This window comes from Dermacentor albipictus, chromosome 6 (assembly GCF_038994185.2).
Source record: "Dermacentor albipictus isolate Rhodes 1998 colony chromosome 6, USDA_Dalb.pri_finalv2, whole genome shotgun sequence".
In the NCBI taxonomy this organism is placed as follows: Eukaryota; Metazoa; Arthropoda; class Arachnida; order Ixodida; family Ixodidae; genus Dermacentor; species Dermacentor albipictus.
The window spans coordinates 6,493,695-6,519,538 of record NC_091826.1 but is presented as its reverse complement, the minus strand read 5'-3'; the positions used below and the strand labels follow the sequence as shown (position 1 = coordinate 6,519,538).

At 43.2% G+C, this 25,844-nt stretch overlaps 1 protein-coding gene and 1 long non-coding RNA gene across 2 annotated transcripts in view; both read right to left on the bottom strand.

Annotated features, from left to right (window-relative positions):
* Positions 1 to 1,948: 1,948 nt before the first annotated feature.
* Positions 1,949 to 25,844, bottom strand: part of LOC135901422 (acetyl-coenzyme A synthetase-like) — a 54,986-nt gene continuing 31,090 nt past the window's right edge. The window contains exons 8-15 of the mRNA XM_065431206.2: positions 22,468 to 22,601; positions 21,198 to 21,330; positions 16,937 to 16,993; positions 16,451 to 16,531; positions 15,175 to 15,283; positions 14,258 to 14,457; positions 9,319 to 9,364; positions 1,949 to 5,361 (exon numbers count right to left, since the gene is read on the bottom strand). Coding sequence (XP_065287278.1) covers positions 5,162 to 5,361; positions 9,319 to 9,364; positions 14,258 to 14,457; positions 15,175 to 15,283; positions 16,451 to 16,531; positions 16,937 to 16,993; positions 21,198 to 21,330; positions 22,468 to 22,601 — 960 coding nt within the window. The 3' untranslated portion in view covers positions 1,949 to 5,161. The remainder of the gene's footprint in view (positions 5,362 to 9,318; positions 9,365 to 14,257; positions 14,458 to 15,174; positions 15,284 to 16,450; positions 16,532 to 16,936; positions 16,994 to 21,197; positions 21,331 to 22,467; positions 22,602 to 25,844) is intronic.
* LOC139060752 (uncharacterized) lies at positions 18,864 to 20,847 on the bottom strand. The gene is made up of 2 exons (XR_011515020.1): positions 20,040 to 20,847; positions 18,864 to 19,942 (listed from the first exon to the last, which is right to left on the bottom strand). It is a non-coding gene; the product is annotated as an uncharacterized lncRNA (long non-coding RNA).

The following is a 25,844-nucleotide window of genomic DNA, read 5'->3' as shown; positions in this document are numbered from 1 at the left end:
CCCACCTGCAGCAAGTTGTATTTTCATCCATTTTCATTTCCATTATCGTTGCTTCGTTTCATTCATTAAGCACAAGTAATTTTCCCTATGTTGTCCTTGGTGTGAATGTTTAATGGCTTCTTATGATATGACTAATAAAAAATATGCCCCTCGGTTAACGCCCTTTCTTCTCGTTTATGCCTTCAAACATGCCATTCTTTGATCACACGGACCACTCATGGGCTGACAAATTTGGTAGAAAATTATAGGCTAGTGTCTCTAACAAGTATAGCTAGCAAGACAACGGAGCATGTAATCTACAGTTGCATCATGTCGCATCATGCTAAATACAATTTACTTAACCCTGCACAGACCCGCCATGGTTGCTTAGTGGCTTTGGTGTTGGGCTGCTGAGCACGAGGTTGCGGGATCGAATCCCGGCCACAGCGGTCGCATTTCAATAGAGGCGGAATGCGAAAACACCCGTGTAGTTAGATTTAGGTGCACATTAAAGAACCCCAGATGGACCAAATTTCCAGAGTCCCCCACTACGGCCTGCCTCATAATCAGAAAGTGGTTTTGGCACGTAAAACCCCACAATTCATTAATCCCACACAGCACGAATTTCGTCAAGGTCCGGCGTGTTGTACACAGTTGGTCGAATTTACATATGACCTAGCAGTAGCTATTGATAAACAAAAGGTTATTGGTTGTATATTTCTGGATTTCCAGATGGCATTTGATGTCGCACATGATCATCTTGTTTCTAAATTACGCAGCTACACTTTGAATGAAAGGATCATCTTCTGAATTTCTGAGTACCCGTCCCTGCGACAGCAGTGAGTAGTTGGTGGTCGCTCATCGAGCTATGGTCCTCTGGCGTCCCTCAGGGTTCTGTTCTGGGGCCACTTCTTTTTTTGTTAAATGTAAATGATATTAATGACAATGTGCCATGTCTTCACTCAGAATGTTCGCAGACTGCGTGATTACAGTCACAGATCACCCGACATGCAAAGCCTACAAGACGACTTAGATAAGATATTCGTGTGGTGTGCCAATTGGGGCACGACTTTGAGTGCTAAAAAATGTGTACACGTCATCTTTCGAGGAAGCGCTCTTACCCGTCTTATACGCTATTAACCATGTCTGTGAGCAGAGCGCAGAATTTTAAATACTTGGGCGTGTACCTTACTGCTGACCCGAGGTAATCGAAGCACATAAGTTACATTGTCAAGAAAGCTGCTGGTTTCCTAGGTTTGTCAAGAAGAAATTTCAGCCATTTTCCCAAACATCTCAAGGAACTTTTATATTTTACTCGCATCCGCACGGTACTTGAATACGAGTGTATGCTGGCACCCATGCACTCAAGATCTTGTTGATAAACTGGAAAGAAATTCTGAATATGGCAGTCTGTTCCATCCTCGGAAATCACAACAGGTCACTCAGTATGTCAGAGAGCAAAAGCAAGCTTCAGTAGCCAGACCTTACCTCTCAAAAGAAAAAATTTGAGATTAAAATTTCTTCACAGTATCTATTATTCTCAGACTGGTATATCAAAACAAAATATCTGAAGCCACCATTCTGTCTCGAAGTGAAGAGACCACGAGTTAAAACTTTATGAACTTCCTTTTAAAGGTGATGTACCCCGCTATTAATTTTTTGGGAACAGTTTGTGAATGGAATGCTTTGTCGCCGCATGTTAATGTTTCAAGTTGCGACTTTTTTCATGCATCAAGTGCATCATTTCTTGTAAATTGCGAATGCGAGTGCTCTTCCTGCTGTAAATGCTTATCAGCGATGCAGGTACCAAATAAATAAATAAACATTAACACCTGTACTTCGGTGAAACACTGCGCACTTAACAAAAATACCTAAAACAAATATAAAAATTCATTTTAAAAGCGAGTTAGGATCTTTATCAATGACACTAATTTGAGTAGTGTGCTTTAGTGTGAATGAACGAGGCACATAGCTTGCTGGAACATTTATTGCACTTTTGCCTACAGGGCCATGCATTGTATGCATAACAAACAAGCTGCAAAGTAACAACATTCACTGCACTGTTGATCACTCCACAGCACACTGCCTCCACTCAGCGAGCAGTCAAAGCTGTAAACAATGCATTGTGATGCATCAATTCACCAAATACAACTGGCCGTGTGCAATGTGCACTTTGATGTGTTGACCATGAAGTTTCTTTAAGACCACAGATCTTGATCCCCATGCTACAGATGGCAAGCAATATACAGATGGCCATAACAGTGTGCTTTGCATGTATGTGTGAAAATTCACTTTTGCACAGTATTGCCAGCAAAGCTTGCCTAAGCTGCGGGAGTGAAGAATGAAGCAGGTTCCCTCGCAGCCTCATGCACCCTGAAATTCAAGTGTGCACGGAGTGCTTCAAATATCAGTTCCAGGATTACTACCAATGGTGTCTTCAGCTAGATGCTTCCGTTCTCCGATTCAGAGTCAGACAGATCCGGCGTTCCTTGAACTCAGAGCCGGAGGACAAGCGCACGAAAGTGCGACTCACCGTCAGAGGAGGAAATGGCAGAGGTGCAACCACGTGACTACCACAAAAATCTGATTTTGTGTGGAAGCCTAGCCAAAGCTTTCGACACTGCCAAGAAGAACAGTGTATGCGCTGATGGGACGAGCACTGTTTGTTGAGATGTCAGCATCCATTGAGCGGCCTTTGGTCAGTGGAGCATCGTAAGCAACAACAATGCTACGACACTGTGTTTTGATCACATGACGGGATACAATTGTAGCCTCGACGACTGCTTCGACGACAGGGCTCAGAGTGCCTGAGATCGCTCTACGTGGGAGAAAAATAAAAAAGAACCAGCCAAATGCAAGCTGCTCTCTCTCTTTTGGGCAAACAAAGATAATTGCTGGCCGCAAAATCAGTCTAGAGCGCTCCAATACGACAAGCCAAAGATACCATAAGATGTTCACCTTTTTATAAGACACCTGCTTGTTGGACTGTAACACTCACATGTGGGAGCCTTTAGCACCTGCTCCCTTTGGCCTATTCTAGAGCAGCCAGCAGCTGCATGCCACAGTCCAGCTTTACATATGGCACCAACCATATCAAGCTTCTCATGAAAAGGTCTATGATGCAACGTATACACATGAACTATATTAAAAAGCACAGTTTAAGAAAATGGCTGCAAGATTTTTGCTGAAAACTTTGTCTCCGTAGTGCAGACTGCACTTGAATGACTGGAATGTGTCTGGCTGCCATAGCGTTAAAAGCATTGTAAGCATGCTGCACGCAGAACAGTTGAGTTAATTTGACACAGTGCTGCATGGGAGGGATCTGCAGCTGCAGTACACTCTGCGGAGCTGTCCTATGGTTACAGCGTGACCTTTCACAAAAACATGGCGACTCCACTACATGCCAGACCAACCTGTGCGGGTGGGTGGCTGGATACACTCTACACAACTATGCAACAAGCTTGAGCACTGCGAACAAGAAAAGCTTAACAGCCTAGACTGATTGTCTGATGCAGTTGAGGCATTCAAAAGGCTCCATGGAACACAGAGATGCCACTAGGAAAGGAGGTGACTATACTGCACAGTTTCTCGATAATGGCTCTCTGGACCAATGCACCGATTAAACCCTGAAAATCGTATCTGAAGACAGGCTTCAGTGATATTTCCAGCCTCTGTGCTTGGGGCTGCTAGAGGTAGAGTATCCACAAGCACCTTCTCTATCACGAACTCTGCACAGTTGTAGTTGCATGTCTGTGTTCCTGGAATGGCAAAAGCATTTGATTGTCCTTGTAGAGCACCATCAGTGTGCAAAGTGCCATCACAATGCCCACTCAAATGCAATTCTTGGCCTTACATGTGTAATGGGGTTGACACATGGTGAGGAAGAAGAACAATGGCTGACAAAAGGATGGGGCTGTGTGACTGCTGAAAAGCAACTAAACAAATACTTTTTTCTGGTCCACAATCCAGTCGGTGACTGATGCCAGTTGAAATTGCTGACAGACTACCTTTCTATGCTGTCATGTACGAGTTTCAGAATGAGAGGAAATGAAAGTGTTTCAGGCCATTCAGCCAAACAATGATTGGGAGCATGGTGACAACATGAACGGAGCTTTTTCAGGCAACACACGGGACTAGGAATCTGGTCACAAAGAATCTTCACATGCCACTGTTTCAATGACTAGTGTGTACGATCACATACAGCTTGAAAGAGTTTGTTTGTCTTTCACAAATATTGCACCGGGCAACAGTAAACTCTGAAGAAGCAACAACATCCTTAAAACTTCAAAGTTCTTCGCTAAACCACAACCCTGACGTGGGCAAGAGATCACCTGCTTGAGGTCATGCCAGTCCTAAGGATACAAAAGAAATGCAAAAAAAAAAACAGTGTGCCTGAGAATAAAACAGTGATAAAGGTGCATGACCTCCTGCCAATGTAACACGTAAAGGTGTATCACTAAACAACAGCAGTTGTAAGCTTAAGTAGATTCTCAGCTAGATAAATGCACTGTGCATATATCTGGCAAAATGTCCCCTTCATCTGACTCTGCACCACATTCCATGCAGCAGCTTTCAAGTGACCCAGAATGCAAGCTAGCCTGTCGAACATGATGTGGCGAGTCAGCCCAATCCTTTTGCCTGGATGACAACACTCCTTGGCTGTGGCTGGCATCACTAGTAAAAGTTGGGCCATATGTAGAAACAAGTGCCCCTGCATTGCAATTGTTTTCACTGTGCATTGTAGCAGTGTTTGCAGTACATCAGTCTAAGACAATTTGGGCACCGCACACAATGGTAGCCAGCACCTAGTGTGCCACTTGGGAGAACTGCTAGCGTCAACAGCAACCCAACTTTTTCATGAGTAGCTTTCCCGTGACGGCAGACGTGTGTGCACCTGTACCATTCAAGCATTCCTCAATGGACAGCAACTCACACTGCATAATGTATTGCGTTAGCTTTCCACAATAACTTAGCTGTTGTCCATTTTAACAGGTATCAGTTGCTAAACCAAGCCTTGCGCTATTGCTTACAAGTTAGGATCAAGTGAAAAATAGCTCAAGTATCTTTTACCACTGTAATCGTGAGCCGTGGCACAAAGGGGAATGGGCTTCTGGTCTGACCATTAGTTTGCATTCTGGATCACTGCACACTCTTACTACAACGTAAGCCAAGGTAAGCTGGTCTAGGCTATGGGCGGCCTTGTCTTAAAGAGGGCTTCCACGACGCTTTCATCTGCCAGGGTGCTGAGATCCCCGAAATTACGGTTATTCCGGGCAACTTGACGCAGCACGCGACGCATGATCTTCCCCGACCGGGTCTTGGGCAGTGCCTGGGCATGGTGAATGTACTCGGGCGTGGCGAAGGGACCAATCTTGGTCCGAACTGGAATAGGTGATGCACACACATAATTGCTGCTTGTTGATGAAGTTTTATGCATCTTGTGTTTTAAACTGTGTAGTACAAATCTAACTACAGTATGTAATCCGATTGTAATATGATTAATTTCACAAACTGTTCTTAAAGGAACACTAAAGGCAAATACTAAGTCGACGTGGACGGTTTAAATATAACTCCAGAGATGTTGTAATGCTTGTTCCATGCCAAGAAAAGACTTAGTTTATGAGAAAATTTCATCTGAACGGCGCCTGACAGACAGCGGTATAGTTTTTTGCACGAAATGCAAATGCATGACAGAGAGATGGATTCACCGCTGCAGCTGCTTTTGGTCAAGCGGCATGGACAGTTCGGGCATCCCGCGACATCACATGAACATTGTATTCTCTGCTACTTGCAGTTTGTGCGAGTTTTCTGAGCCAGCGAAACCAGTGCAGCACTACACAATATTGAAGCTACTGAAACGCGAAAGCACGGCAGCGCAGAGTTGAGTGAAAACTAAACATTTAGCCTGCCCGCATTCGTTGTCAAGGGTAAATACAATTAGTTCATCTTTATAAAAATGAATTAGAACTGGACAAGTAGCATTTTCTTTCATCTTATAATGCAATACAATGATGTTTTAATAACAAGTGGTTGAGTACTAGTGACAGATTATAAATGAGGAGTGCCTTTGTCATCAGGCAAGTACTTGAATGTCCTGGGGGAGTCTAATCGTGTCCTGCATTTATCTCAATTTCTCAATTACTAAGGTTCCGGGTGCAATAATATTGATGCTTTAGAGACTCTCGAGTACTAAAGCATCCCTTTAGCTTGACTTGCTATTTGCCTTTAGTGTCTCTTTAAGAAGGTAAGAAAAAAGATGGTCAATTTTACATAATGCTGCACACTTGAATGCTACATAATGCTACACAATTTGGCCTGATATGTGCTGCCTTCTGTTTTGATAAATGCTGGGCTTAGCTTTACTTCTGCTAACAAAATTACCAATACAATGTGCAAAATAATGAGGAACTAGACACACCGTTTTCTTTCTATTGTGAATAAGGCATTTAATCTATAGCAAAATGTTTGTTCTAACTGGTCTTACTTCAGACATCTACTTTTAAGAGAAGTGATGCACAGCCGAACCCATTTATAACGAACTCGATAGTTCCACAAAAAGTGGCCGTTAGATCAGTAGCTCATTATATATATATGGACTTGCCTTTAAAAATGCTCAAAAATTAACTGCACTGAAGCTGGCATCAGCAGTTACAATTGGACAACACTTTGATCTGAAAACCAGATTTTCAGTGTCGTTTTTCTTCCCAGTGCGTTCCTGCACCTAGCTGCACATTTCCACCAGAAACGTACATTTAATGAATGAAATGTGCCGCCACTATGTAGCTCTTTCAAAACGGCGCCCAGTTTCGATCACCTGTCATTTCGAAACTGCAAGCGCAGCACCAATTTTTTATTTGAGAGCTTGTGATATATTTTACTGCCAGCAGGACATGACTATTCTGCACACGAGAGCGAAGCATTCTAGTTGGCTGAAAGCATAAACTTCAGAAACTACTGCGACATGCCGCCATTCTGCGAAGGTCTCGGACATCATGGTCTCGGCATTACGACTGCGTGTCAGCCACACAAGAACCGTAAAATTATGTTGTCTATGTCGCATCAGGCAAAGAAAATTCACCCACAATTACAATACTCCCTAAGGCAAAATTTGAGCGCAGCTCTATACTTGTTTTCATTTCTCCATATATTGGCTGGTGCAGACAATCTGTCTTTTGCGGCACATTGCAAACGGAGCGAAGTGGGACGCGACTGCCTCGCTTATCGGGAGATTGCAACAGGCAGCACATGGGTGGCACGTGGGGCATGGGCAGATTCACAGCAGCCGCTGCTGACAGGTAGACAGATGTCCACTCATGCAGTGCTGCATGCTGCATGTCATTGGTGAACAGACGACTGCATCGACGGCGCACTCCTCTGGCGCCATCTCGTGGCAGTAGTCGCAAGTCTTGCGCGGCACTAAGCTTTTCTTCTCACGTTGCGCTCTGCGTTCGTTTTCATCTTTCGCTATGCTCAAAAGGTAAAATGTCACCACGGACCGTTATCAGCAAACAGCAATGCGTAAATGATGTGCTGCCGAACCGTGAATTAATTAATAATGGCGCAGCAATCGCTGATCCTCTGCAACATTGCGTGGTACAGCATTCTTGCTGACTTGGGCCACGTCGACAGGAAAGCTTGAGCAGCTGCTCTCATGGTGGAAAGACGTAGATGGTCATTCCAAAACAGGCATAATGAACATGGTGCCGCACGGACAATTGCGAAAAAACGAGAGTGATGCCGTCATGGCATCTAGTATTCCACCGGGGCGATGTCCACGCAAGGGTGTCGCTCGCTCATCTGTTGGACGCTGTTGCTGTTGGACTGGAGGGGGGCGCATGCTGCCGTGCGCCCAGTTTTGGTCGCGCTTCCTCCCTGTTATGGCACTTAGTGTGTGCCCTCTCTTGATTGTGGCCTAGTTCAAAGCATTCGTAATAGTAGTGCGGTGATTTAAAAAGCGTTCAATATATCTGGAAGCAGTTTCCACAGGGGGTTTGGAAAATTGTATGTACACTGAAGTGCAGCCATTATAAGCAATAGATCGTTATAAATGGGTTCGACTATATAACACAGTAACTTCAGCTTTAGTGCATTCCAAGTTTTCAAACTATAAACTTTGGGACAATAATCTGTTTTCAAAGCACATTATTTTTGTAGTTTGGTTTCATAGAAAACGGCAGGAAGTTAATTTTTAATGTTTACATTAATGGAGGAAGAAGAAAGCATAACTTCTAAATCTTATTTTCTGTGTCTGTAAGCCTTGAATCTAAGCAAGAAATGCTCTTGTAAAGGTTGTGAAATATGTAATGCTTGTTGAATTTGGACAGTTACCTCTTGTTGAATGGCTTCTTATTTATGGTGCCTCTTTTATTGGTTTTATTTTACAAAATAACCAGGAATGGTATCATCGATTCATCACTTTCAGGAGTATTGCTTTTAGTGGGTGATCACTGGCAGAGCCCGCAGATGGAATGGCCATCATGAACATAGAACAGTATCTTTGAAAGCGACCAGCCAAAAATACAGCCCCTGGCAAGCTTGCAAGCATTTTTTGCATGCATTAAACCCTTATGTTTGCAAAGCACATATCTAGGAGCACAGAATTTTGACATGGTTTCTGATGTTAAAATGGGTGAGAAGAGCAGCAGTGGATAAAATGATGCTAACATTAAAAAAAGTCACTCCAAAAGAGCAGTGAATTCACTAGAACTGACGAAAATAACTTTGGCATCTCTTTCCATAAACATGACACTGTTGTTGTGTCATGATGATGTGTGCAGTGGCTTCTCTCTTTTGTAAATCCGTACTTAGTAAAGGGAATAGTGCAGGTGTGAGATTTGCTTTCCTTACGGTCATGCGGTCCTTCATCTCAAATTTAAACCATCAATGGTGCCTCTTGAGCACGACTTCCATGGTGTCTGACTTCGTAGTGGTCAGCAGCCCTTCTGTCACCAGCCTCAGTGTGGTCATCTGCGCCTGAAAGTTGCTGACTTCCATGGTGTCTGACTTCGTAGTGGTCAGCAGCCCTTCTGTGACCAGCCTCAGTGTGGTCATCTGCGCCTGAAAGTTGCCATGGCAACTATAGGGCTGCTCTATCGGCAGTCATGCCTGGCACAATGACCTGCTGCAAGAAGCTGCCATTGTTTATGCTTGTAAGCCATTACTTGCATCATTTAAGTCAGTATACAGTTGCACATTGCAACATCATGACTCGCAGTTCTTTCCTTTTTTTGTATGCACCCTTTTTTGATGAAAACTGTGATCCAGCTTGATGCATATTGACTTTAAGGATCTAAGTTGACACATGCTCAGGTTGCAATCCTACATGACTAGGACACTCACCTTTCTCCTTGAGATCGCTCACCAGCTGATCATTGTATTCATGGCACTGAAATATAATGAAGTCATGCTAAAGCACTTGTAAACAGGCTGCAGGTATAAGTGAGCTATTGTGGCGAGTTTGCTCATGAATACAGTCATATGTTGTAACCTCCCTGCTGTAACGCCTTTGGGCGCTGCGGGGTAATTGATGAATAAAGAATAAAAATATGAAAAAAAAAATGAGCCAGTCACAATTAATCAATTACTACTGGTAATTATCTTTGCATCAATGCATCAGTTTCACCCAAGTCATGTTGCAAAAAAACTGAAAACATTATTAAATATTTTGTTTATAACGTCTTTTCTGAATAGACACAATTGTACCCATTAATAAAATGTAAAAATTGTGCTGTGTATCAGCGACAATAAACGAAAGCTTCCTGTCTGCAGAAACAATAAAAGCAAGCCTTTAGACAAGGTAGAACTGCGTATTGCATTTGCACCATCTAAAGCCTCACACTATTATTTCCTTGATAACCACTGCCCCTTTACCTATAAGGAGACATCATAAGCCGTGCAACACAAATACTGTTATGAGCAACGCGTAATCTCGAAGCATGCTTTTTCGGAGACGCCAACTGCTGGCGGCAACAACGGTTGCCACGTTGCACCTGCACCCAGTACCCACCAAGCATAGGCAGGTTTAGGTGGTAAGCGTGCAAAATTTAATATCATTAGAATGAGCGTGCAAGTCATCTGTTAACTATTTCATAAATGCATCGAAACAAAACTTTTTCGTACCGGTTGAACCGAAACAGTTCAGTTTGGGTTCAACTGCAGGGCAAAAAATTAACTGTTTAAGCTGGTTCGAACCAGTTCAAGTTCATTTGCATAACTGCAGAGTACAGGAAAACAGCATAAATTTATTTTGTACAGTAACTTAACGCTGCTGCTAATCTGCAGTGAAAAATTACACCTGTTGATCTTCAAGCCACATGTAGTTACAAAACTATTCTGCAGACCCAACACTGATGCTGGAATTCATGTGAAGCAAAGCTTCATTGAGCGAGAGAGGAGAATATATTGAGAAAACACACAGAGTCCTCCACCCTGCTCAGGGGGAAAGGGAAAAATAGGGGACTGAGGAGCAATGATGAGGGGGGCAGGCAATAGCTATATAAATGCTCGTGTTCGAAGGGCCTGTTCACAGCCTTGAATATAGGCTTGTGTTAACTACATATTCTACGAAAACCTTGATGGCTAGCTTCATTGATATGTCCATTCAATGGCCCAGTATCACTTTTTCACTAAACGGCCTGTTGTTAAATGGCGCTAACAAGGAGATCAATGCCTGTTGTTCCCAGTCATACTAGGGACAAGCCACAAGTATGTGTGCTCCAAAGTCTCAGGTACTTTGCGCTCATCACGGCCGGGCGGGTCCATGTGTCAGATGCAATGCAAATATTGTCGCATTAACACAACCTTACTTACGGTGCTGCTACTTTTAAATTCATGGGAAAATGGTGTCTATTTACAAATGAGGTATAGCATAGTTGAGCCACAAGTGCAATCACTGCATGAATGAAAAGCTCCAGAAAAGGTGGCCAACCTGAACTGAAAACTTACTTCTTTTTTTTTTCGACTTGATGTTTCAGTTCACTTCCGGTTCAAGCAAAAATGTTTTTTTTCCAGTTTTTGGTTCAGTTCTGGTTCGATACCCTTCTTCAAACTGCTGCATCGCACACCCAAAGTGTTGAAATGCAGACTTGCACCTATTTCTTAAATGACGTCTCACATGAACCTGCAAAAATGAAAGCAGTGTCTTTCTTTCTTTTTTTTTTACTTTCTTTCATGGACCCGTCAATTTGTGTCGTCGTCGTCATCATCATCATCATGTTTTATGTCCACTGCAAGACGAAAGTCTCTCACTGCGATCTCCAATTACCCCTGTCCTGCGCCAACCGATTCCAACTAGTGTCCGCAAATTTCCCAATTTTGTTGCTCCACCTAGTCTTTTGTCGTCCTCCATTGCATTTTCCTTCTCTTGGTACCCATTCTGCAAGCCTAATGGTCCAACGATTATCTAACCTGCGCATTACATGACCAGCACAGCTCCATTTTTTCTCTTAATGTCAATTAGAATAGTGGCTATACCCATTTGCTCTCTGATCCAAACCGCCCTCTTTCTGTCTCTTAACGTTACGCCTAGCAATCATCGTTCAATCACTCTTTGCGCAGTCCTTAACTTGTTCTCAAGCTTCCTTGTCACTCTCCAAGCCTCTGCCCCGTATGTAAGCACTGGTAAACTGCACCGATTGTACACCTTCCTTTTCAATGATAATGGTAAGCTTCCAGTCAGGAGCTGACAATGTATGCCGTATGCGATCCAACCCATTTTTATTCTGTGAATTTCCTTCTCATCATCAGGGTTCCCTGTGATTAATTGACCTAGGTAAATGTACTCCTTCACAGACTCTAGAGGCCGACTGGCGATCCTGAACTCTTGTTCCTTTGCCCGGCTATTCATGATTATTTTTGTCTTCTGCATATTAATCTTCAATCCCACTCTTACACTCTCTCTGTTAACGTCCTCAATCATTTGTTGTAACTTGTCTGCATCGTTGCTGAATAGATCAATGTCATCGGCAAACCGAAAGTTGCCGAGATATTCACCGTCGATCTTTACTCCTACATCTTCCCAGTTTAATAGCTTGAATACTTCTTCCAAGCACGCAGTGAATAGCATTGGAGAGATTGTGTCTCCCTGTCTGACCCCTTTCTTTATAGGTATCTTCCTGCTTTTCTTGTGTATAATCATGTGGGAGGCTTAGACCTTAGACTTCTGTCAAGCAAAGGACCAGGCAGGATTCCGTAAAGGCTACCCAGCAATAGACCATATTCACGCTATCAATCAGGTGATAGAGAAATGTGCGGAATATAACCAACCCTTATATATAGCTTTCATTGATTACGAGAAAGCGTTTGATTCTGTCAAAACCTCAGCAGTCATAATGGCATTACGAAATCAGGGTGTAGACGAGCCGTATGTAAAAATACTGAAAGATATCTATAGCGGCTCCACAGCCACCGTAGTCCTCCATTAAGAAAGCAACAAAATCCCAATAAAGAAAGGTGTCAGGCAGGGAGATATGATCTCTCCACTGCTATTCACAGCGTGTTTACAGGAGGTATTCAGAGACCTGGATTGGGAAGAATTGGGAATAAAAGTTAATGGAGAATACCTTGGTAACTTGCGATTCGCTGATGATACTGCTTTGCTTAGTAACTCAGGGGACCAATTGCAATGCATGCTCACTAACCTCGAGAGGCAAAGCAGAAGAGTGGGTCTAAAAATTAATCTGCAGAAAACTAAAGTAATGTTTAACAGTCTCGGAAGAGAACAGCAATTTACAATAGGTAGCGAGGCACTGGAAGTGGTAAAGGAATACATCTACTTACGGCAGGTAGTGACGGCGGATCCGGATCATGGGACAGAAATAATCAGAAGAATAAGAATGGGGCTGGGGTGCGTTTGGCAGGTATTCTCGCATCATGAACAGCAGGTTGCCATTATCCCTCAAGAGAAAAGTGTATAATAGCTGTGCCTTATCAGTACTCACTTACGGGGAAGAAACCTGGAGGCTTACGAAAAGGGCTCTACTTAAATTGAGGACGACGCAACGAGCTATGGAAAGAAGAATGATGGTTGTAACGTTAAGGGTTAAGAAAAGAGCAGATTGGGTGAGGGAACAAACGCGAGTTAATGACACCTTAGTTGAAATCAAGAAAAAGAAATGGGCATGGGCAGGACATGTAATGAGGAGGGAAGATAACCGATGGTCATTAAGGGTTACAGACTGGATTCCAAGGGAAGGGAAGCATAGCAGGGGGCGGCAGAAAGTTAGGTGGACGGATCCGATTAAGAAGTTTGCAGGGACAATGTGGCCAGAATTAGCGCATGACCGGGGTGGTTGGAGAAATATGGGAGAGGCCTTTGGCCTGCAGTGGGCGTAACCAGGCTGATGATGATGATGATGATGTGGGAGAGGGTGGCCAAATACTGCACCAGGGAGGCCAATGCCTGTTCTGGTGGAGGAGTGTATTGTTGAAGCTTAGCGGGCCTTCCTAAATTGATTGTACCTGGATTAGTGTAGTCCTACTCGCTCTCGGCATTTTTTGCTGGTGACAGGCGTCACACCAAGCCTGCAGGTGTTGTGTCAATTTGTGTAGATAAAGAACAAACAATGATGACTGAATGAAAGTGCAGGCAGCAGCAGCTTGCGTGCAGTGTGTGTGCGTGCATGCGTGTGCGGAAGGGGGGGAGGGTAATTCCCTGACCCACTTGTTGACCTCACTCATACTTTTGAGGTCCCAAATGGCTCCTATGGACGTCAGCGAGGAGTCAGTTGTAAATAAAGTAACAGGAGCGGCTGCCATGTGCTAATGCATTGCTGTTGTTAGTAGCACTGTGGTGGACGTGTGTATTAAGAAGCTAAAGCCTAAGTAAAAGGTAGATAGGGCAGGGCCTCTGAATTTGGTGTCTAAGTGACAACCATGTCATGCTGTCGTAGGCACAGTTGGCGAGAGGTGTGAGGCCAATAATAACATGTCTGCTTAGTTCACCGATTGATCGATCGATGAGTACGGCACACTCTGTAGCAGAGTGCCTTGAATGAATATTTACCAACGCGGGGTAGTGCAGGCCCAATGCGCAGTGCAAGAGGCCCTGCTGATGTGCAGCAGCTGGGAACTGGACCTGCCACTTTGCGCTCACCAACAGAATGCCACAGCCACTGAGCAAGCAGAGCGAATTGTCGCAGAGGTGGCACTGACGCAAGAAGTGCATTGCAGTGAAGGAGTGCCAGGTTGTGGTGCTTTCCCGGGGCAGTCTCCTATGCAGGCAAGCTCACTAGCTTTCAAATGGAGTGCACAATATACTACAAGCTGCAGTGTAACTTACATCTTTGAGTACGACGAAGCAGTAGAGGCACTCGCCCTTTACAGGGTGCGGGTGCGCGACCACTGCAGATTCTGCCACTGCTGGATGTTCGATGAGCGCCGACTCCACTTCGGCCGTGGAGAGCAGGTGGCCCGAAACATTGAGCATGTCGTCCATGCGGCCAGTGACCCAGAAGTAGCCGTCCTTGTCTCGGCGTGCCCCTGCAATTACACACCTGTGTACAAACGCTCTACGTGTCGGTGCATATACAACTGTGGTCTTGACCAAAGGCAGCATCATAAGGACCCGCACAAATATTTTACTGGCGAAAGCAAAATTTGTAAAAACCCTCGTCAAGTAACTGGTGTGCTGCAGTGATCACAGTGCATGTGCTGTAACAGCAAAACAACAATGTGCGCAAAAAGATTACAAGCAAAAACGGAAATGAATGTGATACTGAGGCAGTGGTTCCAGTGTAATTAGACATTGGATGGACCAGCGGCATAAGCAACATTCAAAGGAAAGTCAGAGAACACTCTCACCACAACCATAGATGGTATGATGTGATGTCTTAGACAACCTTAAATGTACATGTGTGTTCTTCACTGTAATAAATTCTGTCAATAATGGGGGCGTTTTGAGTGCTACCTACTGGCTGCCAAAGGTATTTGGACACATCTTGAATCCAAATTGCCTATAAAAAATGTCTTCACCATGTAACTAAAGGCACACTTGTCGTTAAGGCACTTTATTACCATATTTACAACTTTAAAGAATTTTCCATTTTCTTGTTGTCAAAGGGAGAGTTATTTTTCAGATAACAGGGAAATGTTGGAATAACCTTTATGATATGCAATATATGTATAGAGCATGAACATGGATTTATCAGCTGCCTCATCCCTAGATAAGTGTGAGTTCATAAAGGGGCACTGTCTCACCATCACCAGTGCAGTAGTAACCAGGAAACTTCTTGAAATATGTGGTCTCAAATCGAACATGGTTATTGTAGACCGTTCGCATCATAGAGGGCCAAGGCCTCTTGAATACCTGTGCAACAAAAAGCGAGCATCACTATGCAGGTCTGCAAAGAACTTAATTTTCCGGCACTGAACTCTCAACCAGAAGTAAATCTGAAAAGCAGTCAAACAGCAAGAAAAAACGGTGAGAAAGTACTACTGAAAGAGTAAACGAGGAGAAAGGGGGTTAACCGAGGGGCCCGATTTTTATTAGTCATATCATGAGAAGCCAACAAACACTGACACCAAGGACAACATAGGGGAAATTACTTTGTTCTTAATAAATGGAATGAAGAAACGATAAATTAATGGAAAATAAAGTGGATGAAAAAACAACTTGCTGCAGGTGGGAACCGAACCCACAACCTTCGCATTTCGCGTGCGATGCTCTACCAATTAAGCTACCGCGGCGCTGTTTCCCCATCCAGTTTCTTGGGTATTTATGTGTACTATTAAACCCTGGGAGTGTTAGCCAGCGCCACCACACACAGACCTTGGCGGCGGACGTGGAACGTCCCTGTTGCCGCAGGCGTCACGTTCTCGTGACGCCTGTGGTGTTCAACAGTGCTGCCAACTGTTACCATTCATGCCAAATTGCCAGTGGCATGACTGTCAGCTAATCGGTGCCAGGTTAATTGGTGCTTCGCAATGGTGGTACAAGTGGTAACACCATACCATTTGTTAACGATGCCCGTGCTGCTGCATATTAAAGAAGCAGCTGCACAGTGACAGCATCTGAAGATGCTCATTAAAACTCTCCCAAGCCTCTCATTATGCATGACAACCCATCCAATCAGGATGTGGGATTCAGAAGAGGCCTGAACCGGGCTGCTTGCTTTAATCCCTCTATTAGCAGCCGGTATTAATGGTATAGTAGTAACAGCCATGATGGTACACAGGCAGTACTACCATTACCAATACCACTTTATCATTATAACCAGTACCACTAGTCTAAACACTAAGCCAAAACATTCTATTGTACCAAGATAGTGTTCTTACATGCATAGGACAGTGTAATCAACTAATGAGCAGGACTGGTTTTCTAAACCGCTTCCAACTGGTACCATTTGGGTCCTCCTGGTTCTCAGTGTATATGTGTAAAAAAGTGGTAAGAAGATGAAAAAAACAACAACTAATAATTGAGTTATACCACGCACAACATAAATGCAACTGTCGCCAAGTGACCCAAAAAACTCACCAAGTAGCCTTCGGCCTCTCCTTCCAGCTCCTTACCCTGCTCATCAACAATAGCAGGCTCCACTCCGAAAAATGGAAATGTCTGCACGTGGAGAGCATAAGATGATGGCATCAATTCTGAAGCTCACAAAAATAGAAAGCTTGAAATTATTGGTGCCCAAGCTATATGTCTTTAAAGATGCGACCATTCAAGCATGAGCAACTGACACCAAAGGAATCTAGTAGTACTATAAATTATTATGCTCAGCACATTAGTGCACAACATTGCAGGGCTCGCTGCTGCAGATACAGTTCGATGCACTTTTCACTAATGTTGGCTGCCAAAGATTTTGCATAAAAGAGCAGAAAGCTTCCTCCGCTGATTACAAAAGACACACAAAGGTGAATAGTGGAAGTCCGCAAGTGTCACCACACGTGTAATCAGTGGTTCCTTGCTCAAAATATACAATGTAGATGCTGGCCTTTTATGCTTTCATGGCGAGCTTACCGCAGAACCCGGCTTGGTTGGTGTGGCTCCCGGTAAGGGTGTCAACACATGACCTCCCTGGAAAGAAGATCATTCTCATTAGCTGTACCTAGTTGCACAGGTATGACACAAAGCAATTAGACAACTGGTACAAACATCTTTAGTAGTATTGGCTTCCCTGTTACATGTACATGTTAAAATATGTGTGCCCCTATTATGGCCTCCTAAGCATTTCAAATTTTTCTCACATGAACTTTTTATTTTCTATCCGATATTTTTGGTGTGGCTCCCAGTAAGGGTGTCAACACATGACCTCCCTGGAAAGAAGAGCAGAGGGTGTGCTACATCAATTCCATGCAGCAACCACCATGACTAGTCAACGAATAACAGGCACAGACTAGTATAAATGCAACCATGAACCACTCCCCTCTCCAATGCCAATGGCCCTGAGGGTACATGAAATAAATAAATAAATAAATAAATAAATAAATAAATAAATAAATAAATAAATACACATAAGAAGATGACAAGACAGTCATTCTTGTTTGTTATGTTTGTAATGTTAACCACCTCATAAGAGTGGTCATTCTGCCCTCTTCTAATGAGTCTTGTCTTACATTTACCTCAATAAATGTGTTCAACCGGTCATAACTAATTCACCTGGCCTCAAGTCTTATTGAAATATTCATGAGCAGGTGCTGCTCATTGTTCATAATAACAAACTAAATGTCGAGTCTTCCACTAATGGACTGCAGGGGGAAAAGCGACAACCTCAAAAAAAAATAACAAAATCTATACATTTCTGAGTAATATATAGTCCAACGTATTAGCTCCTCCTTCTCTTGCAGCTTCAAGCTGCATTCACATGGATATAAGGAAAATTATACAGCATGTAATCAACATCACAAATCTGTGGACGAAACAGTAGGAGTATCACTTCAGTCACCAATTACGGTCATTTTTAACCGATGGAAAGTCATCATCAGCCTGTTGTTGTGTTCATTGCAGGCCTCTCCTCATGCCAGTATGCAAAATTTCTTGATTTCATTGCAACAATCATCTCTCCCTTATCCTCAACTGTGTTTGGCACCCATTCTGTAATTCTAGTAGACCACTGGTTACCTGCCCTATGCATTACATGGCTTGCCCAGCTCTATTGCGTCCCTGTAACCTCAAACTAGAGTATCACCTACCCTCGTTTGTTCTGTAATTCACACTGCCATCTTCCAGTTCCTAAATGTTACACATATATTTTTTCCTGCCATTGCTTGTTGCACAGTTCTTAACTTACGTATTCACATATTACGTGGTTATGTTCAGGTATCAATTGATGGGATTAAAGGAAGTAGTCTTCTTGATTTCACAGGTGATGGAAGCAATGAAATGCCTTCTGTTTACAGCCCTCCAAATGAAACTTTGGTACAGATTCTGACAAAGACAAAGCTATATCTGACATGCATATTGCCTCAGAAGGAAAGCTAGTGTCCATCTGAATGCAGCATGCAGCTGCTAGGAAAACCCCCACAGAACCCTCTGGAAGCAAGCTTCACAAGAGACAGAGAGAACATGTGTAGCTCATGCTACATACACGCAGACATCAACTTTCTTTTTCATGAATTTGCCTCTAATGATGGTGGGACAGTTCAGGTGTCCACTGGGAAGTGAGACAGTTATGGTTCACGCAGTCCTTCATTTCATATCTCCTTTTGCGATTTTATTTTACAGCCAAAAACCACCACCACCACCACTACTCCTACTACTACTGACTGCTGGCCTCCTGGTTTTCTCAGCAGGCAGGGCGGCTGCCCTGCTTAGCTCTTTCGTTACCGCGAGAAAATGGCCGTTTTTCATAGGTCTCGGAAGAAATTTTTTTGCCAGTACAAATAATATTCCAGAACACGTTGCAGCATGCCAAATTGCACATAATGAAATGCTCTTTCCAAAAACATAAGTTACAAAGCAAACAATTTATTAGGGAACATACAAAAAATTCGGAAAAGTGCCATTTTTGTGGCGAGTTGATAAAAACAAGAAAGAAAAGGCACAATATCTACATACACATTATTAAGAAAGAAAATTTAGAATATACATTTTGAAGATCAATGACTCAGGAATACTGTCTAAAAAAATTAATTCTCTGTACCGCGCCGTTCTTCAGCTACATAAAAAAAAGTAAAGACCGGGAACAGCTTCAGCGCTCGTGCCATGCGGTGAAGCAGATGCGCGTTTTCGTGAGGCACAGGTGCACTTCGCAGTTTTCGCAGAAAACGTTTGTCTTTTGTTCGATTTTGCGTTCCTGATAGCACATCCTTCAGTTTCGCCTTTTCGGCATCTTTTGCGGATGGTGCGGCACTTCTTTTGGGACAGGATGCACTCTGGGAACCTCTTCATCATCAAGCTCGAGCAGCTGTTGGGTGAGCTCCATCCGAAAAGAAAGTTGGTCGAAGTGGGCGCTCCTCTGCAATTCCGGTGTTGAGAGGTGTTGCTGGCGGTGCTCTTGAAAAAGAATGAAGCTATTCACAACAGCCATGTCAATACAATGAAAGAAGAGCGTCTTCCACCACCTCACGCACTTCATCAAAACGTTATAGGATGCAATCAGCTGATCCGACTTATCAACTCCAAGCATCCCGGAATTATAGTCGTCAATCAGCACCGGCTTTTCGATTGGGATGATAGTCCACACGCCGCCTCTTCTCTTCTTTCCTTCTCTTTCCTTTCCTATAAATGAGCAGTCCAATGAACTTCACTAATTCGTCGGGAGTCACTTCCTTCCACGACCCATCTCTTTCAGCATAGCTTGGAAGCTCCAAAATATGCATCCAAGCATATTTATTCGTGTTCTTGCAGATAGTATTTATTACTTCTGCGGTGAAGAACAGGAGGAAAAAATCGCGCACCGTTGTAAAGCGTCTTGCGCTGCTCCGAAGTGCTGGGCCGAGATGTGCTCCGGGCGGCCTTGTTGGCGTGAACTGAAGTTTCTTCACAGCCGATGGCAGCACATCCTGGCCTAGCGACGTACGGACCCTGCAGATAGCAAGAATAGCTCTAAGCTTGTGCACAAAGGTCGGCAGATAAGCGCGCGCGACGCTGGTGACTGCTCAAGGCCGTAAAGGTAACTCACCGGTGAGCAGCTGCGGATGTCCCGGGCTGACTCGAAACATCGTCGCCGTCAGAGCTTGAAGCAGAAGTACTGTCATCTTCGGACTCGAAGCTCGAATCCTCGTCACTAAAATCAGGTGCGGGTGAAGAATACTTTCGAGCAGAACGCTTTCCGCGCGGCGCAGTTGCGTCCGACGACGACGCCATGGCAGAGACCGGAGCGACTGGCGTTGTTGCGATAGTAACACCGGATGCGGCCCTCTGGCGGATTTAACAAGAGAAGCGAAACCAAAACTGCTGCAAACTGGCTGTAAAGGCTAGGTATACATGTTGGACATGAGGCGGACCTTCAGGAATGCGTTTTCGTGGAATAAAACGACCCGAACTCCAAGTCAAAGCTCACTAGTGAATAGCTGGCGTCATTTTCGGGTAATTATCCCCACTCAACGCCGCCAGATAACAAAGCCGACAATATGATTCAATATTTGACTTGCTGGGAGCCTTTTGATCACAAAAATTTCACGCTAATGCTGAATTACCACGAGTGGCAGTATTTTTTCTCAAGCGCGGCCGCCACGCCCCCTTTTGCAACAACACGCGCACATTAGTTCTCAAAAAGGCGCATCAAAAATCAGAACGTCGCCAGAGCGGGAAAATTTAAACTGGTTCTACAAGTGCACTGCCTAGACTAACCACTGGATGGCGCTAGCTGCACGAGAAACGATTCCAACATGTCGAAATCGGCCGTTTAAAGCATCGATCACCGGTGATCGATTTGAATAGGCGTGGTAACGAAAGAGTTAGTTGGTGGTACAGGATGCTGCATTCTTTTTCACGAATCTACCATCACCTTAGAAGCTTTTTGCAGAACCCTTCTATTTTCCTTGTTTGTCCTCTTAGGATCCCTCATTAGCTGTACCTAGTTGCACAGGTATGACACAAAGCAATTAGACAACTGGTACAAACATCTTTAGTAGTATTGGCTTCCCTGTTACATGTACATGTTAAAATATGTGTGCCCCTATTATGGCCTCCTAAGCATTTCAAATTTTTCTCACATGAACTTTTTATTTTCTATCCGATATTTTTGTTCCACCATACTTAAGTACATGTCCTTCCTGCTATGATATCATACAAGGTGGCAGTATTGTTTAAATAAATAAATATTTAGTCACCATACCGTCTCTGTCTGCCAGAAGGTGTCCACAATAGCACAAGTCCCATTGCCGACCACTTTGTGGTACCAAAGCCAGGCCTCTGGGTTGATGGGCTCACCAACAGTTCCCAAAATGCGCAGCGACTTTCGGTCATGTCTGCACAGCAGAAGTTACAATTGCAGCTTCTGCACAACATCCAAAATATGGCCAACAGTTCCCTCACAAGTGGATTTTGCAAACAGTTCTTGTACCAACAGGTGGTCCTGCTCCATGCGGAGAGTACACCACAGATCTCAGGCACTGCACTACTTGTTCCGCAAAACTAGAGCTTTTGTTGAAATTGGCAAGTTTCTGAGGCTTTGCCAGTACAGGAGCTTTAGCAAACTGCCTTAATGTCCTCAAAACAAATGCACAGACAAACAAGAATATTTATGTACTCTGATCATATTCATGTATGCCGTCTTTCATATTTCAGAGCAGTTCCATTAATCGAGTGATTAAAAAAAATAATGACTCCTGCCTGTATTCACAAAACTCTTACATGCCATTCATGATTGGCCATTACTGTGGAAAGGGTCTCTGTTATAGTGGAAATCCCGACCATGGGTGATGGGTGCACAAATGCTGGTCAATGGACGACTGCTCTTAGGAGCAAGCTTGGTGAATATGAGCACACTTGCAAATGCTTAGGGTTACATTGCCCTTTCCCGTGAAAGGTCCCTCTTCCCCATTGCCCCACTGTACTGCATGAGCACATCATTGAACCAGTTGTGCGCAACAGCATAAAAAGAGTGGCTCAGCAATGGCAGGCTGCACACATGCATAGTTTCGAATAGAATAAAACAGGAATCGATTCACCAGTTATAGGAGTCTTGCAAAATTCCTATTCCCAAAATACTAGCACACTTCATAAGAGTGATTAATATGTAAATTTTTATCCGCTTTATGTTCCCAATGGATGCAGTTCATGCAACTGTGATATACAGTACATATGGCATTACTGCTATAACAGCAAACTTCATGCTTCACTTTTCTTGAATTTTTTTAATTTCTAGCAATATTTGTAAAAAAGAAAAATGAAACTTGTGGCCTAAACAACATATCTGCTCTCAGAAGTTAGCAGGTCCTAACTTTGTTGTTTAAAATTACAATAAATCTTGCCAAAATTGGCTGAGTGGACGACCAGGAAAACAGTGTCTTCACTGCCATATATTTAGATAAGAGCTGCAACGCAAAACTTCCCCCGAGCTGTCATCAATGTCAAGTTTGTAGCCAGAAAAAGGTGCAACTCACTTGCGAACGAAGGAGTCGCCATACTTCATGAGGGCCCGTATGGCTGTGGGTGCTGTGTAGAACTGGGTCACCTTGTACTTCTCCACTATGGCCCAGTAGCGGCTTGCATCCGGGAAGAATGGCACCCCTTCAAACTGCATGTGCAGACAGACACCACAGCCACACGCTGAAGCGCTCACTCAATGTCGGAAATTCTGACACAGGTGAGAACAGTGTTTACAGTCCTTCGTAAACATTAATCACTGTCAGCTGAACAGGTAATGGCACAATGATTTATTTTGCACTCCCTATGACATTAAATGCTGGGGTGTCTATGTTCCGGACAACCTCACTTTAAGAAATTCGCACCAATTAGTAATCACTGATACATAGTAAATTTCTATGGAAATATTAAAGTAAATTATTTATTGGCATTCATTGAATATTAGAATTAGATTATTTATGGACATTACATACTGACATTGTAGATATGTATGCAGTATGTCATATTGGGTTTCTTGAAGATTTACTTAAGATGCCGTATCGTTTGGGGGATATAATTAAAGTTTTGTAGTTCAAGCTTTGTGGAACATGGCCTTCGAAAACGATGAACTCCCCAAGCTTTATCGCACGTGGAATGCCATTCACCTTGAATGCAGTGACTAAACATTGCAAAAGTAAAAGGTGGAACCACATACACTCAGGTTAAAAAGTAGTTAAGGTTAGTTGAAAATATTCAGATAACTTTTGTGCTGAAATCTGTTAGCTTGGCTGTGGCTATGGCGTGTTGCACTGCTGATCACATGTCTAATGTATGTTGTAACAACATGAAAAAAAAAATTTTTTTTCGGTCCCTGCATGAATAGTTGCTCCAGCCCATATACCTTTTTTCCCAGTTTCCCTATGACATAATCATGTTTTCTCATTTGTTCAAATTATCGTTGGAAATGATCATGCCTGCATCTCATATGTTTTTATCTACCTGCCTATATTCTGATACAACTTAATTTTAATGATGATTGAAGTTTATTGGCACAAGGGCATCTAGGGCCAAAGAGCGCAAGGACATGTGTTTTGGTTTAAGTAAAATTGCGAGTTTAAGACGACTTAAAAATAAAGGCTGTATAGAGGCCTACACGTAAGATAAATTTATGAATACTAGTGCATCAATTCTAAAATAATTACTAAGATAAACATAGGGCCTTAAATGTGTTGGCTACAGGCACACATGTTAAATTATTCTTTATTGTCGGAGTCCCATGCTTTACAATTCTTGCTTATGCAAAAAGTGCAAGAGCTCAGACATACTATTGTGCATCAGATTGTACCTCACCTCTGAGGCCCGATCTGACGGTTAGGATGGAATGAGATGATGTCTAGAAAGTTAACTTGAATCTTGCTCAAGTTAAAGTTAAAAAGTGCATCCTCTGATAAGAACATCGAGGTATGGGGGGCATATGGTGTGAGTAAAGTTCACTAATATGAGCCACTCACTCTCGGTGAAGTTCAGGACATTGGATGAGGACATGTAGGACGGTTAGGTTCTCACCGCTACGTGTGCATGTCGGTGGGTCAGTTGCAGTTGAGAGGTGTTTGTGTGTGCCATAATTGTGTCCTATTCTGAGTCGTGCCAGGGTGACTTCGGTGTGTCTATCAAGCTTCAGTGGAAAAAATTTGGTTAACTTCGGTTTAAACAGGTGCATCTTATTTTCAATTTACTTGTCCCATTCAGCTTGCCAATGATTACAGAGCACCTTTCGTAACGCAGGTTTCATATCTACACCAGGTACCCAGCTTACATCAATTGTATCTTGATGAGCCGCTTGTCCAGCATTTTTGTCCGCCATTTCATTGCCTGCGATGCCAGAGTGGCCTGGCACCCAGCATACAACAAGAGCAGGATTTTGTTTATACGCTATGTGAATGCATTTAAGGAACTGGTTTAATACAGGGTTTCAGCTTGCTTTGCCACAAGACAGGGCTGTGACAACGCTTAAGGAATCTGTGTATATTATAGACTTTTGTATTGTGTGTTGTACTATGTACTCAACTGCGATCAGGATACCGTACGCTTCCACTGTAAAGATGCTGCTATGGTTATTCAAGGTTTTAGATTTGGAACAGTTTGGGCCATGGGCTGCACATGATACCGAAGTTGCAGAATTTGAAGCATCAGTGATAAATGCCATAGATTTATACTTGTCTTCAAGGGCTAAAAAATGTTGTTGGATGAGGGTACTTGGACAACTCTTTTTGTTAAGTTCTGTAAAGGACAAGTCACAGGTGACTGTACATTGCTCCCAAGGTGGGATGGGTTCAAAGTTCAACAAGACTTTGGACAGGGCTCGTACGAAAGGCACCAAGTGCTAGGCAGATCCCTAAGTGATAGACAGGATCGAGTAGCTTAAGTATTGTCTTTGAAACGAACTGGTAAACAATACATCCATAGTCTATGCATGACAACACAAGGCTTTTAAAAAGAGATAGGAGGCAATACCTATCTGTTCCCCATGACTGGTGAGGTAAAATCTTTAAAATGTTCATAGTTTTAAAATATTTCAGCTTCAACTGTTGTATATGCTGCACGAAGGTTAGCTTACTATCGAAGATTACACCCAGAAATTTTTGTTCTTTTCTAGTTACCAGGCTTCTCCCATGCATCGTAATGCAAGTGTCAGGACATACCCCTCTTCGTCTAGACAACAGCACACAGGAAGTCTTTTCTGCACTGAATTTAAACCCGTTTTCGTCTGCCCATTTTGTGAGCCGATTAACACTCAAATGTATCTGGCGTTCACATATGGACAGGTTGCAAGATTTAAAGCTGATTTGGATGTCGTCCACATAGACAGAATAAGACACCATGGATGGTATAACAGAGCGGAGAGAGTTCATTTTGATTATAAAAAGTGTGCAACTTAGCACTCCTCCCTGTGGTACACCGTTTTCTTAAATAAAAGTGCGTGATAGTACATTGCCAATTCTTACATGGAACTTTCTTTCAGATAAGTAATTTTGCAAAATGTTCAGCATACTACCACAAGTTCCATAGGATGACAGGTCTTGCAGAATACCGTATCGCCAGGCAGTATCATATGCCTTCTCAAGATCAAAGAATACAGATAGACAGTATTGGCTGTGTACAAATGCATCACGTATATATGATTCAAGGAGAACAAGATTATCAGTTGTAGACCTCGCTCTTTGGAAGCCAGATTGGCGAGGGTCCAATATACCATTATATTCTAAAAAGAACACAAAGCGACGATTAATCATTTTTTCAAATACCTTAAGTAAGCAGCTAGTGAGTGCAATTGGTCTGTAACTGTTAACTAAGGAAGGGTTTTCGCCTTATTTGAGTATTGGTAGGACTATTGCCTCTTTCCAAGATGAAGGTA